Source organism: Perna viridis, chromosome 3 (assembly GCF_037379345.1).
Source record: "Perna viridis isolate PV_CMFRI_1.1 ecotype Kerala chromosome 3, ASM3737934v1, whole genome shotgun sequence".
Classification (NCBI taxonomy): Eukaryota; Metazoa; Mollusca; class Bivalvia; order Mytilida; family Mytilidae; genus Perna; species Perna viridis.
Window position 1 is genome coordinate 50,168,753 of NC_142447.1, and position 13,275 is coordinate 50,182,027.

Sequence of the window (13,275 nt, forward strand, 5' to 3'; positions counted from 1 at the left end):
CGTGCCCTCCCCCTTTTCCCAAGATGTAAAAGGTAGGTATGAACAGACAAATATAGAGGGATGGACAGGAGGTTACTTCTCCTATCTCCCGCCACTTTTTCCTTTCTTCCACCCCCTTTCTTTTGTCTCCCACCCTTTTTTACTACTAGTATTCTCATATGAAAAACCAATGTATAGAAACATGTTTTGATAAAATAAAAAAAAATCGATGTCTTTGTTTTTTAGCTCGTCCCCATTCTGTTCCTCAAACAGCGTTGAGAAAAGTATCTCATGATATTTTTCAAAGTACAGCAAAATTAGGGCTTTCTTCATGGTGGATATCATATCTGATATTTTGTACATCTAGATTGAAAATATGTTGCCGAATAAATGAGCCCTTATGTTGGCGGTCATACAGCTTATAAGGAGAGTATCTACTATTCTTGTTTTGATAAAAAAATTACTTGTTAATTTCATTTCTTAAATGATGTAAAAAGATTAATTAAGTGATATTCTTTCATATTCTAAAAAGGAAATTGGGAGGCACTGGGCTTATTTTCTTGTTATATACAAAAAAGAACTTAAATCCCCGTTACCTTAATTTCTATAGAACATCTGCATTTTTTTGTAATACAGTTATATATATATATATAACGTCTCAGAATGTGACGACTCTATTCGCTACACTGCTCCATAGGATCAAATTGATACAGGGAAGATAACGTAAACGTATAGAAGGGTCTGAAAAATTCCCAACGATGTTAGAACTGTCAAATTTAGCAACCTAATGTTGCCATAGATGTCACAGCGGTACGAGTTCGAGTCCCGCGGAAGGAACGACCAAAAATATGCTTCGCAAATTTGAGTTCTAACATCGTTGGGAATTTTTCAAACCCTTGCAAGACGGTCGGAAAAAATGGTCTGTAATAGATATGATCAATTTAAAAAAAAATTATCTCATTACTGACACATATATTCATGTTTACGTGTGGTATAAAAATGTATTGTTGTTTCTATAAAATCTATATTTAGATGTTTAATATTGTCCAGTAGCGTTAATATCAGTAATGCACACAAATATATTAACTATTTAAAGAGTAATCATGGGAACCAAAGTTATAGCGATAATCAAAAGAATGTACTCCAGGGACAAAGACCAGACATGGAAAACAGACACACAAAACAAAGAACATGAAGTGACTAAAATCATACATACAAAGTAACAATAGCAAATGAGCAACTCGGACTCCACTAAAAACTGGGAGCATGGACCAGGTGCACCGGTAGGGTAAGCGCCCTCTGCTTTCCTAGAAACACCCGCTGAGTTGCTTATAAAAAGTCAAGTCCGGGGTAGACAAACGAGGAAAGGAAAACTATGACCCGTTGAATAAATCAGTTTTCATGGTGCAGATGGATACATCCTAACGATCCACGAGTTCATGATGACGACCATAAAACTTCTGTAGTGATGACTTCACTCACGTAGCAACATAACATCAAAGGAAATGAACAATTCACAATTACATGACATATAAAGGAAGCGTACGTAGCCACATGTAGTTCCATAACTCAAAATGAATCATCCGAAATATATAGAAAAAAATAAATCAAGAGAGGTTACATTAATAGAAGCCAACTGCGTATTGAAGTTTTATGAAAATTGCTAGAAGCGGCGTTTTCAATTAAGTTATTGCGCAAATATGGGAAATCCATCTCGTCCAATGACTAAAAGGGAGCTTACATAAATAGATATAAACTATATACCAAAAATTTCATGAAAATGGACGCACACAATTTTCCCTTTTTATGCATGAACAAAGTCGATCCCACAACTCAAAATTGTTTAATTTGAAATGACTAAAAATCGGAAGAGAGATTAGAACGATATAAATAAATAAATAATTCATCTACGGTTTATAGACATTACAGCAAGTATCCGAAAAGTTCCATAATTCAATTTAAGCAAAATATCGGAAAGTTTTACAAAGCGAAAGAGAGCTCATGTCAATAGAATTAAACAACCTCCAAATTTTCAAACAAAATTGATGAAACACTTTTGAGTTACTGTGAGAAGTGTGAAAGACGGACGGACGGACACTGTTATACTGTAGTACGTCCCGCACTTTCAGTAAGACTGGCGTATATAAACCTTATTTTTTTGTATATTGCATTGCCCACTGACACGACTACTTATGGATTTTTGCGGTTTCAAAACGCTTTATTATATATGAACGAAATATTTTTAAAGCATCATCCGGTGGCGGATCCAGAGATTTACAAAAAAAGGGAGGTTTAACCCGGGGTTCCAATTTTTTCCTCGTTATCATTCACTGGTGTTGATAATACATATACAATCATCAATAATGAATTTGATTATTCATTGTTTTCAAAAACAGAAAAAAACTTTCTGAAAAATATTGAACTTAGTGAGGAGCCGCCATCCAACCAATCCCCGTTTTGGGTCCGCATATGGTATCAGATATAACATATTCATCATTGCTACCATATTTGCCAGCTTTCCTAGCATATCACTATTCAAATTTATAAGAGCTTTCGGTACAAGTAAGTTGTTTTATGTTGAGCTTCAGACCGTATAGCTATTGACATAAAAGTAAAGTGTTTACTAATTTGAATAATTTCGTCTTATAAAAAAAAGATAACTACGTGTATAACATATCCGTTCGGTCATCTATGTATAAATACAACCATTTACAAATACATGTTATTAAATGCAAACGATTTGTATATAGATATCGGCAATATCTACAGAATTTGCACTGCACAATTCAAGTCTAGCTAATAATAAACAAATTTCTACGGCAGAAAATATTGTCGACCATATGCACAAGACTGGGATTTCATTCAGAAAATTTTTTTGCTTTTTTCTTTGCCTTTTTAAATATAATTATATATGCCCCATCCATCATGTTGAAAGTTAGACTTCGCTTGGCACGGCAGTATCCATGACATCTTGACCAACTGAAGGCGATATCGTGTCAGCACTCTTCGATGGCTTATGCACTCTTAAAAGAGTACTCCCTTCATCTGCCTTATCAAAAAACATTGTTAGAGAACAACAGGCTATCCCAGTGAGTGGCTGGTCAATATCACTTATCTTTGACCATATCATGGTATCTAAATCTAGACACTCGACAGAAGTAAGCCTTTCAGCACTGTTCCAGTCATATCCACCAACAACATAGACAATATCATTCAGAAGTGCGCAGCCAAATTCAGCGCGTGGGGTTAGCATATTGCAGACGAAAGACCACGTGTCAGCAGTAGGGGAATACTTCTCCACCGCTTCTACACAGGAGATAGAACCTTCTTGGTCAATAGTAGCTCCTCCAAATATAAGTAGAGAGCCCTTCACTTGTACTAGCTGAGAAAAGAACCTTGGTACTGTCAAAGGCTTCCTCTGTTGCCATTTATTCTCTGCAGGATGGTAACGTTCTACTCGACTGGAAACCATCTTGTTACCTTTTGAAGCGATAAAAAGAACTAATATTTTTTTTCAATACAATCTAGACACAAACGATACAGATGAGATCAGTTCTAACCTCTCAGTCAAACTGTCATAAGGGCCGGCACTACGAGAACTGTTCTACCACTGTCATCATTTTTATCGGACAAGGGGGAATATTTGAATTCTTAACACCTTTGATGACATCGAGCATTTTACTTTCCTACTAAAACCTCAAAATTGGATGAAAACTATAAAATGAATGCATTTAGACCTACTTTGTTAGTTTATGCTGGTGCGATCACTCTAACATTGTTTGAAAATTTCAAATATGAGAACAAAAAGGTAAATTTGAAGTTTGTTTTTTCTACGAGAACAGATCTCCTACTAGAACCAATTCTACAAGAGCCGGCTCTGATAGAACTGTCAGAAAAGCTAGCTCTAGAACTGTAATAAAACTGTTCTAAATATTATTGTTCTTCTGACAGTTCTAGGGTAGTTAGTTGAGAGGTTAGAACTGATTTCATCTGTAGTAGTGTATATTTGTGATTTAATGAAGATAGAAGACACGACTAAGCAATTTGCAAAAGCGTTGGTTTTTTTGGGTTTTTTTTTTTCGTATAATTCAAGTAACCTTCGTGCCGCTTTTAATGCAGACCATCCTGAAATAAACGACAAGACCCGTAGTCGATTTGATAGAAATAGTTACATTACCAATATATATGCATATTTTTGAAAACACAGTGGTTTGTCGACCTTCTGCACCCCGTTTGATGGGCAATAAATAACTCATACTACCTTGAGGTCGACCGATCGATATATTACCTGATCCACCGACGACATATATTCTCCCATTTAGTACAGCCGCTGCCAAACATCTTTTAGGACTACTTAAAGGTGCCATTTCTTTCCATGTGTCAGTGTTAGGATTGTATCGTTCTACTACATCAAGAGATTCATTTTTATCCATTCTGCCACCTAGTATGAAATTAAAAAATCGGTAATTATAGAAGCCTTACCAGTAAAATGTTTGTTTACGTATTTTTTCTTCAATACAGAGGACTCAAATATGGAAAACCCGTTTTGTTTCTGTATCATGTGTATTTTAACTCGTTACATCTCTCTTACTAAATTACTCCGTGTAAACACCGATGCTGTACATACCTATTGCATACAACATCCCATTCAGTGCTAAAAGCTGAAAACTTTGACGGTTATATAGCATGGAGGCTACCTGATGCCAGGCGTTTGTTCGAGGGTCATATCTTTGTACAATATTTTCCGGAGATCGGTGCTCATTTCGTCTTTCCCCACCAGCAACATACAGAAACCCTCCGAGCACAGCAACTACAAAAATACAACAATGCCAAAGCACATACACAAACCATCCGAACACACAAATAACAAAAATACAACATACACAAACCGAACATAGCAATTACAAAAATACAACAATGTCAAATCACATAAAGACACCCCTCCGATCACAGCAATTACAGACAATGTCAAATCACATAGAGGAACCCTCCTAGCACAGCAACTACAAAAATACAACAATGTCAAATCACATAAAGTACTGTTTTTTTTTCTAATTATATATTACTCTACCATCAGTCGTCTTCCATAAATGTATCTATCTAGTTTTCGTATATGCATGCATGCATGGTATGAGTCATTGCATGTCGATTTCCATTTACATTAATTAATATATGGACAGCTATAGGGTAAACATGGGGAAATTCGGACGTTTTACAGATTCGTCACTTGTGCATGCAAATTTTATTATTCGGAAGGCGTCGGGTGATGACGAATCATTCCATGCGAAAGATGAGGATCTTCCGCGCATAAAATATCTATTTTCATGTACCTGCTTATGATTAGCTAGAGAATCAAGAACCATTTGTAAAATATATCAGCTATTCGCAAATTCGGACATAGATGGGGAAATCCGGACAAACATATGGGGAAAAACGGACACCCTGCACGAATAAACGAAGCATACAATACCTTGTTTAATGAGTGCATTTTTTTTCTATTGTTTCACGTCTTTCGACCCTTGGTTTTGGTACTGTATTGATTGAAAAATACACACAAAACTAAATTATTCTAGATATATAACACATGTATGTAGTTATAGATATTTTGAAATAATCGTAGTCTAGATCTATAAATATCATAGATCGGGGCGAAGAGGCGGATCCAGACACTTTGAAAAGGATGGGTGCCAGCCGCGGTTCCTCAGGGGATGCTAGAACATTATTCGCTATTTTTATGTCAATTTTACACATGGAAATAAGAAATCCTCCAATAAAAAGGGGTGCCCTCGAGTGGATACTGAATTTTTTTAAAGTCTATTTCTGTTCATCCGTTATGTTGTTGTCTCATTGCACCTCCATTTTTTTCCGATTTTAGTAAAACTTAGGTGAATGAATAGTAGCAATAAAGGTTAAATGTGATTGTTTTCTACATTAAATGGTTTAAGAAGATTGCTTGTTTGTTTGTTTGTTTATTGTTCTTATTTTTTTGGAAGGGTATAGAGAATTGATTTTTGAAAAGAGTAAATGTGGGCACGTGAGGTAATTTGACCATTCTCACTAACGTTTTTTTTTTTTTTTTTTTTTTTTTTTTTTATCTTTTGGTCAACGTTGGTCACCTTATTCTTACTCGCCAAGAGAAGGAAGACCCATTACATGAATATTACGCCATATTGTTTTTTGTATATGGTTTATGAGTTCAAAGTTTAAGGACGAAATATTGAACACAAAAAAAAACATATACAAAACAAAATAGATCTACACTAGGTATTCGAATTTTAAAGCACCTTATGGTCCTCCTTGAGATATAAACAGTTTCTATATCTATATAGCCTAAATGTAGAGTTTATTTATTGTTCTACATTATCCTTAGTTTGAAGTATACATGTTGTTGGTGTTACGGTGAATCCAATCTGTAATGTTGACCCAATTATGCTTTGATCCCACTTGAGTCGAAAAATGAGAGGCATTATGTAATAAAACTGTAAGGATATCAAATTCACAAGAAATCGTTGATGGAAATTTATTTTTATTATACGTTTGATTTGAATATAACGAAGTTTAACGAATCAGGTTGCACCAAGTCAAAGTTTTATTCAAGATTTACCAATCATTAGTTTCAAATGAATATCCGTATTGGGATAAAACATTTATAGCTTTTTCGAGTTCAGGGCTTGATGTCTTGCAAACAATGGAGCATCTTTGTTGTGATCCTGTTCTTCTATTCTTTACGATGGGTTCGTCCTTCGGTTTTAACAACCATTGACGCGACAGACCCATATCTATAATTTTCGATATAACATAGGCATCATCCCTTCTTAAGTATGCTCTAATATTGATTCCATCCAAAATACAGACAGCATTTGGATCCTTGGAATTTTTTATTTCTCTGATAAGTTTGTAACCTGCACCCACAACTAATTTCCGTGACCTCCAGTGGTGCATTCCAACACACCAGAAATTATGAACTATGAGTAACTTCATCTAAAATGACGTTTAAACTTATATGGTAACAATAATCAGAGATTTTCAACATGCCACTCAGTTCACAAAAACAGAATCATTTCAGCAAACGTTAGTTTATCTTGTTTTTTTAAATAACAATTATCTTGCTTTTCTACAGGGACAACAAAACAAAATTTCCGTTACGCACTAATATTTTTTTTCTGTATGTTTGAAAGACTCGGAAGTGCAATGGGGACGCCGAAGTGCGATGGTCGCGCTGATCTGCGATGGTCAACGCTGAAGTAAGCGTTTGATGTTTAACGCAAATGCTCGGAAGTGCGTTGGTAGTGGCCAACCATTTCTGCGTTGCTATTGGCAGTCAACAATCATGTCTAACCATCGCAGTTCAGCATGATCATAAACGTACTTAGGCGTACTACCATCGCACCTCCGCACAACCATCGTACCTCCGCGTCCCATCGCGGTTCCGAGTCTTTCATATCTAAGCTTTCTGTTTTATCTTTGTCACTTTTCTTGTGTCCATTGTCGTAAAAACAATTGAGAAGACGAGCTTGATTCCCCAAAAACAATACATCAATTAACTAAAAGAGGCTCACAAAAAGTCGAAAGGAAAACGGCAATTAGATAAAGGTAAAATGAGGATGTGTCAGGTGACGTGATAGAATTAGTTGCTCATAAGATGTCAAATTCTGGTTAAAACGAATGAGAGAAACTACAAACCATATAATTTAACCCTTTCTTATAACATTCTTAAATTTCGAGAAAAAAACGTAAGGCTCTGTCTCTGAATCTTTTAACGGATTCTAAATCCAGAGATGCTGAATTTTGCTTCCAGATTTTAGTGGAGTCCGTCAAGTTGCTCAATTACTTTTGTTCTTTGTATGTATTGTACTGGTTTTTCAGTTTTCTTTTATGTGTATGTCTGTTTTCCATGACTGGTCTTTATTCCTGGATTACTTTCGACTTCCGCTAGAATCTTGGTGCTCATGTTTACTCTTTTATATGGTCGATCAATATTTATACCTTTGAGAACGGATGTAAAAATTGAAAGATGAAAAAACCGTCAATAGTCATGCATTGAGCTTAGATTCCTTCATTTGATGGAAGGCCTATTTGCAGACATAGTGGGTGAGATTCCGTGAAATCAAACATATTTATAAATGCGAAAACGACCAGAAATTTGCCTGTTTCACAAACCAGCGTATTTCATTCAGAGCGCTCCTTTAAACACCGGTCTTGTATAATATCCAATTGGAACAGATGAATGCTTACAATCACGTGGTTATTTTTTTTGCAAATCCACTAAGTTTATACCCAGATTTTTTATTCTAAGAAATATTTTAGCGTAAGTACGATGAGTGCGGATTTCCCCAATCTTTTTTTTTTTCAATGGAAATCAGGACAAATAAAAATACATCAAAACGATCTATACTTTTAAAAGATTTAAGACTACGTTGCTTTTTTTTCAAGAACATTAAGATGTATTCTTAAACAATTTATCCAATTTACTTATCAGGTTTCATATATAGCAGTTATCATACCTAGTGTGTAAATTGTCGTTGTTTATAATTCCCGCCTCGGCAACTTCTAATTTTCAATGTCAACGGAAGAATTCGGCCTTGAGTCGGAAATGTCACGTGATATTTTCTTGTTTACGCGTTTGACGCGGATGGCGACAGAAGAAATATTTTTAAAGGATGCCAAGAAAATCATTTCGTTTTGAAATTATTATTTATTTTATATTTGTTTTTTTTTTTTAAACTTTCGCAAAATATTTTGTCCGTATTTCCCAATTGTCCGGATTTCCCCATGTTTACCCTACCAGTCGCCTTGTATTCGTAATGGAAGAGAATTTATAGTACCTTTATTTTGATTATGTAAATCCTATAAGATGTAGTTCTTATGATATATGGAATAAAGTTAATTATTTTAAAACGGGAAAACAACAACAGTGATCTCCGAAACTCGGATGTCAATGGACAAAGGCGGATTGTATAAAGCACTGAAAAGAAGTACAGTATTAGGTGAAAGAGAAAATCGTGTATAATAGCATTGAAAAACAAAACAAAGTAAACAAGGTTATAAAGCATTTATACTGTCGTTTACCAGCTTCAAAATTAAATTAAAAAAAATACTAAAATATGGGGAAAAAACATTCAATCAGAATTTAAATTTGAGCGTGCTTATACTGTCTGTTAAAAAAATCATCTCAATACCTGAAGGTACTCGAAAAAGAGACAAGTTCGGAAAGATGTTATATTTTGTTGCAATTTATTTTAAGTCTAAGGTCTGTAGTTTTGTCGAATATCATAGGTCAAAGTGGAACCAAACGTTATTAAAAACACTCAAATCCAATTCAAAATATTTTTTTTAAATCAGTATAGATCATATAAATAACATACCTGCATGATGGTGTCGTTCGTCAGGAATTGATGAGACAGATTCCCAAGTATCACTCACAGTATTGTACCTCGATACATGGTTGCTGACCGTTTCTCGTAATAACCTTGGTGCTCCACCAGATATCAACAAGCATGGCAGATGAAGTGGTTTCCTTGGTAACGTTCTTGGTGACTGAAGCATAAATCAAAGTACAAGTAAATTAAAAATACATGTACCAGTAATATCAGATCTGTGTAAGCGGGTTCGTTATGTATTTGCTCACCACATTATAATATTGTGGCTGGAAAGGTTGTCAAAAAGTCGCATCTCTCTATTTTAACTATCGTTTTACTTTCAAATTTGTGACGCGATGTACATTTCTTGACGACAATATGTTTATGCTTCTGTAAACGTGTCGTGGTTCTGCAAGATATTGAACATATCAGGCGCTGATCCGTGGAAAGGCGTACCGGGCGTACACCCTCTCCCATAAAACTGAAGATTTTTTTTATTAAATGAAGTCTTGATTTTTCGCAAATTCTAACCCAAGAAATGGTATTGCCTTGCTTCGCTTGGTCTTTATTCTACTTACGACCCCCTAACCTGAACTGAAATTCTAGATCCGCCCTTGCTTATATATACCTGAAGAACACTTTGTCTTGCCGGCATACAATGGTAGTGAAGGGCTTCCTTGACAAGGTCTTGGCATTCTGGAATATTCATCAGATACTCAACAGATTCTACAGAATCAACAATGACAGAGGCGGGGAGCAATGGTAGGCGTATTTTGGTCATTAACTCTCGTGCGTGTTGTATTCTTTCTTCACGGTCGTGGTTAATCCATAGTAGCATACACTGAAAAACATCAAGCTCGTTGTCCACGGCAAGGTCATCTCTCTACATTGGAAAAAAGTGTTTTAAACAAACAAATGAAACAGGTTTTATATGTATATACCTGAAGGGATACTGTCGACTAGTTTTATTAAAAAAAGGGATTGAATTTAATTAAAATTTCAAAGACAAATATAAAGTACATGTCATAAAATCATGGAAACATTAAAATTGCAAGAAAGACGAACGTCTTTACATGGTACGAACCCATTGAATCCATTCGCTACATCCACATTTTCATCTTATCTTCTTGAAATCAATTTTAAATGTTTGCAGGTACATACAGTTACTAAGTCAGAAAATGACTTACTACCAATTTGTTGTTGATTATATTGAATGTTGGTTTGTTTTCTTTTCAAAAGTTTTTTTAAATATTGATGCATATTCCACTAAAATCGACATTTAATGAATAGGAATTGATAATTAACTTCGGCAGATAAAACTTACTTTAAGCAACGCCACAATTTGATCAAATGGTAGTTCTTTGTATCTTGAACGTCTTGTGATGATTTTAAAACTTTTTGCTGCTAACTCGAGGCTAGTTTCTCCAAGGCGATTGAGATTAAATTTGAACGACATATCAAGCATCCTTAAGCAGTTCTTTAGAAGTACTGTTGTAACCAGAAAGTCTTCACATACATCTTTGACGATGAAAAATCCTAGTTTTGTTGCTGCTGATAAGATGCTTTCAGTGTTTCCATCTGTGAGGCGAACTTTGCCCGAATACATGCATTCTAGAATTCCCTCTAAGACATCGGGTGGGATATCAGAAAAATCTATCTCTTTGGGAGTATACTTCTTGTCAACAAATAATTCATAAAAATAGTCAGAACACGTGACTAATAAGATTTTGTGAACATTGAAAGCTTTTGTTTGTGAAGTAAGTACTAAATCACACATAAGCTTTTGTCGCCACAAGACCTCAAATCCATTTAAGACCGTATCTGATAAGTTACAAACTGACCTAGTGCTGGAGCGACCGGTTTCTGGTCTGACACTCAACCTTTTCTGAATGAGGCGATCTAGGTAGCCAGGGTTCCGTTTGGAAGAGGGATAATTCTTATCTGTTCCCCCAGTTGCCATCCCCGGCCTACAACATCAACTCATGGCGTCAAGATTAGTTCCCTCCATACCACAGGCTGTCAAGGATCATTTTGTGACGTCAGTTCAAATCATCGGTAACCTGACGTATATACATTCAGTCAACTGTTGATTTTTTCACACGGTAATTTTTCGAACGTAACAGATAAAATTTAGAAACTAAAATGGTAAACAAAAAAAATGCCTTGACAGGTAAATCAGTGGCGGATCCAGAGTGGAAAAGTGGTTGGCACCCCTCTTTATTGGAAAATTAGTCATTTGCATGCGTAAAATTGACAAAAAAGGCAAATAATGGCCTACCCCCCCCCCTTTGCCGAGGAACTTTGAAGTTTTGATCGACAACATATTTGTCCAGTGTGGTGGACGCGTTTTTAAACAAATGGTCGGAATTCCAATGGGAATAAATTGTGTATCTCTATTTGCTGACCTATTCCTTCATTCTTATGAGGCTGACTTTATAGCTGATCTGATCCGAAAGAACACCGTTTAGCTAGATCCTTTGATCTCATTTTCCGCTATATTAATGACGTATTATCGTTAAACAATCCTAGTTTCGGGGATTTGATACATCGCATCTAACCAAAAGAACTTGGGATAAAGGATACAACAGACACTGTGAAGTCAGCCTCATATCTTGACCTACACTTAGAGATCGATGGTAAAGGAAAACTTTTGATCAAACTTTACGACAAACATAATGACTTTTCATTCATAATTACCAACTTTCCTTTCATCTATAGCAACATCCCTTCAGCACCGGCGTATGGAGTTTTCATATCTCAACCCATACGTTATGTCAGAACAACGTAGACTTTTTGAATCGCGCTAGACTTGTTATAACGGGTTGCTCATTTACTTTTGTTACTTTGTATTATTTCAGCTACTAAATGGTTTTCCATGTCTGGTCTTTGTCCCTGGATTACATTCTTTTGATTTCCGCTAGAATCTTGGTTCCCTTGATTACTTTTAAAAAGTGAAAGAAAATACTTTCAGCTTATCGAACCTCGCGGTACTGTTTTATAAGGATCCATATATCTATTGGCTACAGACCTCTAATGCCACTTTCAATAGACTCCAATGCTAATTTCATTTAGTTTAACCATGAAGAAGACAAATGCTGCTTGTTTAAACTAATAATAGCTATGAAAATTTTAGAGGTAGAGGAGTACATTAAAATTTGTGTAGGAATAATTTTGCTTAACTTGTCTATGTAGATGACGACTGCATCATTTACCTTACGCAATTGCTTGTGGTGGTATAGAGAGAAGACGTTTTGGGTTTTTTCCTCGACATCCAATTACAAAGATGTCTGTTGTTGCTATTTATAAGATGTATTTAAAGAACTGATTTACCTCTTGCACACCTCGGTGTCAGAGGAGAAATAAAGTGTTTGGTGTTTGTTTGGTGTTTTAATAAATTTTGACCCAAAAAAAAAAAAAAACAGTACAATTTATAGCGTTTATATTCAGACATTTTTAACCGTCAATGAAACAATATCGGAAAGTAAATGTTTTGAATTCAAGGAATGACAAGACTAAGGTGGTCGGTAACTAGAAATAATGTGAGAAAACTAAGAATACCCCGCCTCAAATGCAGTTAAGATTCATCATTACCTTTCGACAAATATGGCCTAAATTTCATCACTAAATTCCGTTTGACTGCAGACAAACCTTTATATCTTTTAAAGCATAGTATCCCCTACATATGAGGCCATATTTGTCGAAAGGTAATGGTGAACCTTAATGTATAACAATAAGTTCAATTATCTCCCTCTGGAGTCTTATGACTGCAACTTTAGTCTTTCATGCACATCTACATATGATGTCCAACCTTCTTATAAAATTCCATCAAAATACCTTGAGCGTTTTAAGAGGAACTGTGCTTGCGAGATTAACATATAAAACCCTCAAATTGGATCATTTACCTTTGAAATCCTCCAACAGTTACTACATTCCTTCC

At 35.4% G+C, this 13,275-nt stretch overlaps 1 protein-coding gene across 2 annotated transcripts; it reads right to left on the reverse strand.

Annotated features, from left to right (window-relative positions):
- Window positions 1-1,806: 1,806 nt before the first annotated feature.
- Window positions 1,807-11,360, reverse strand: LOC148622755 (kelch-like protein 31). 2 transcript variants are annotated; one of them, XM_088572926.1, is made up of 6 exons: window positions 10,663-11,360; window positions 9,967-10,221; window positions 9,345-9,516; window positions 4,607-4,789; window positions 4,268-4,420; window positions 1,807-3,459 (listed from the first exon to the last, which is right to left on the reverse strand). In XM_088572926.1, exons 1-6 carry the CDS (start codon window positions 11,296-11,298, stop codon window positions 2,915-2,917), a joined length of 1,944 nt encoding a protein of 647 aa, XP_088429052.1. In that variant the 5' UTR covers window positions 11,299-11,360; the 3' UTR covers window positions 1,807-2,914. The 2 variants fall into 2 exon arrangements, with proteins under 2 accessions (XP_088429052.1, XP_088429053.1); XM_088572927.1 differs by lacking the exon at window positions 4,607-4,789.
- Between the last annotated feature and the right edge of the window lie 1,915 nt (window positions 11,361-13,275).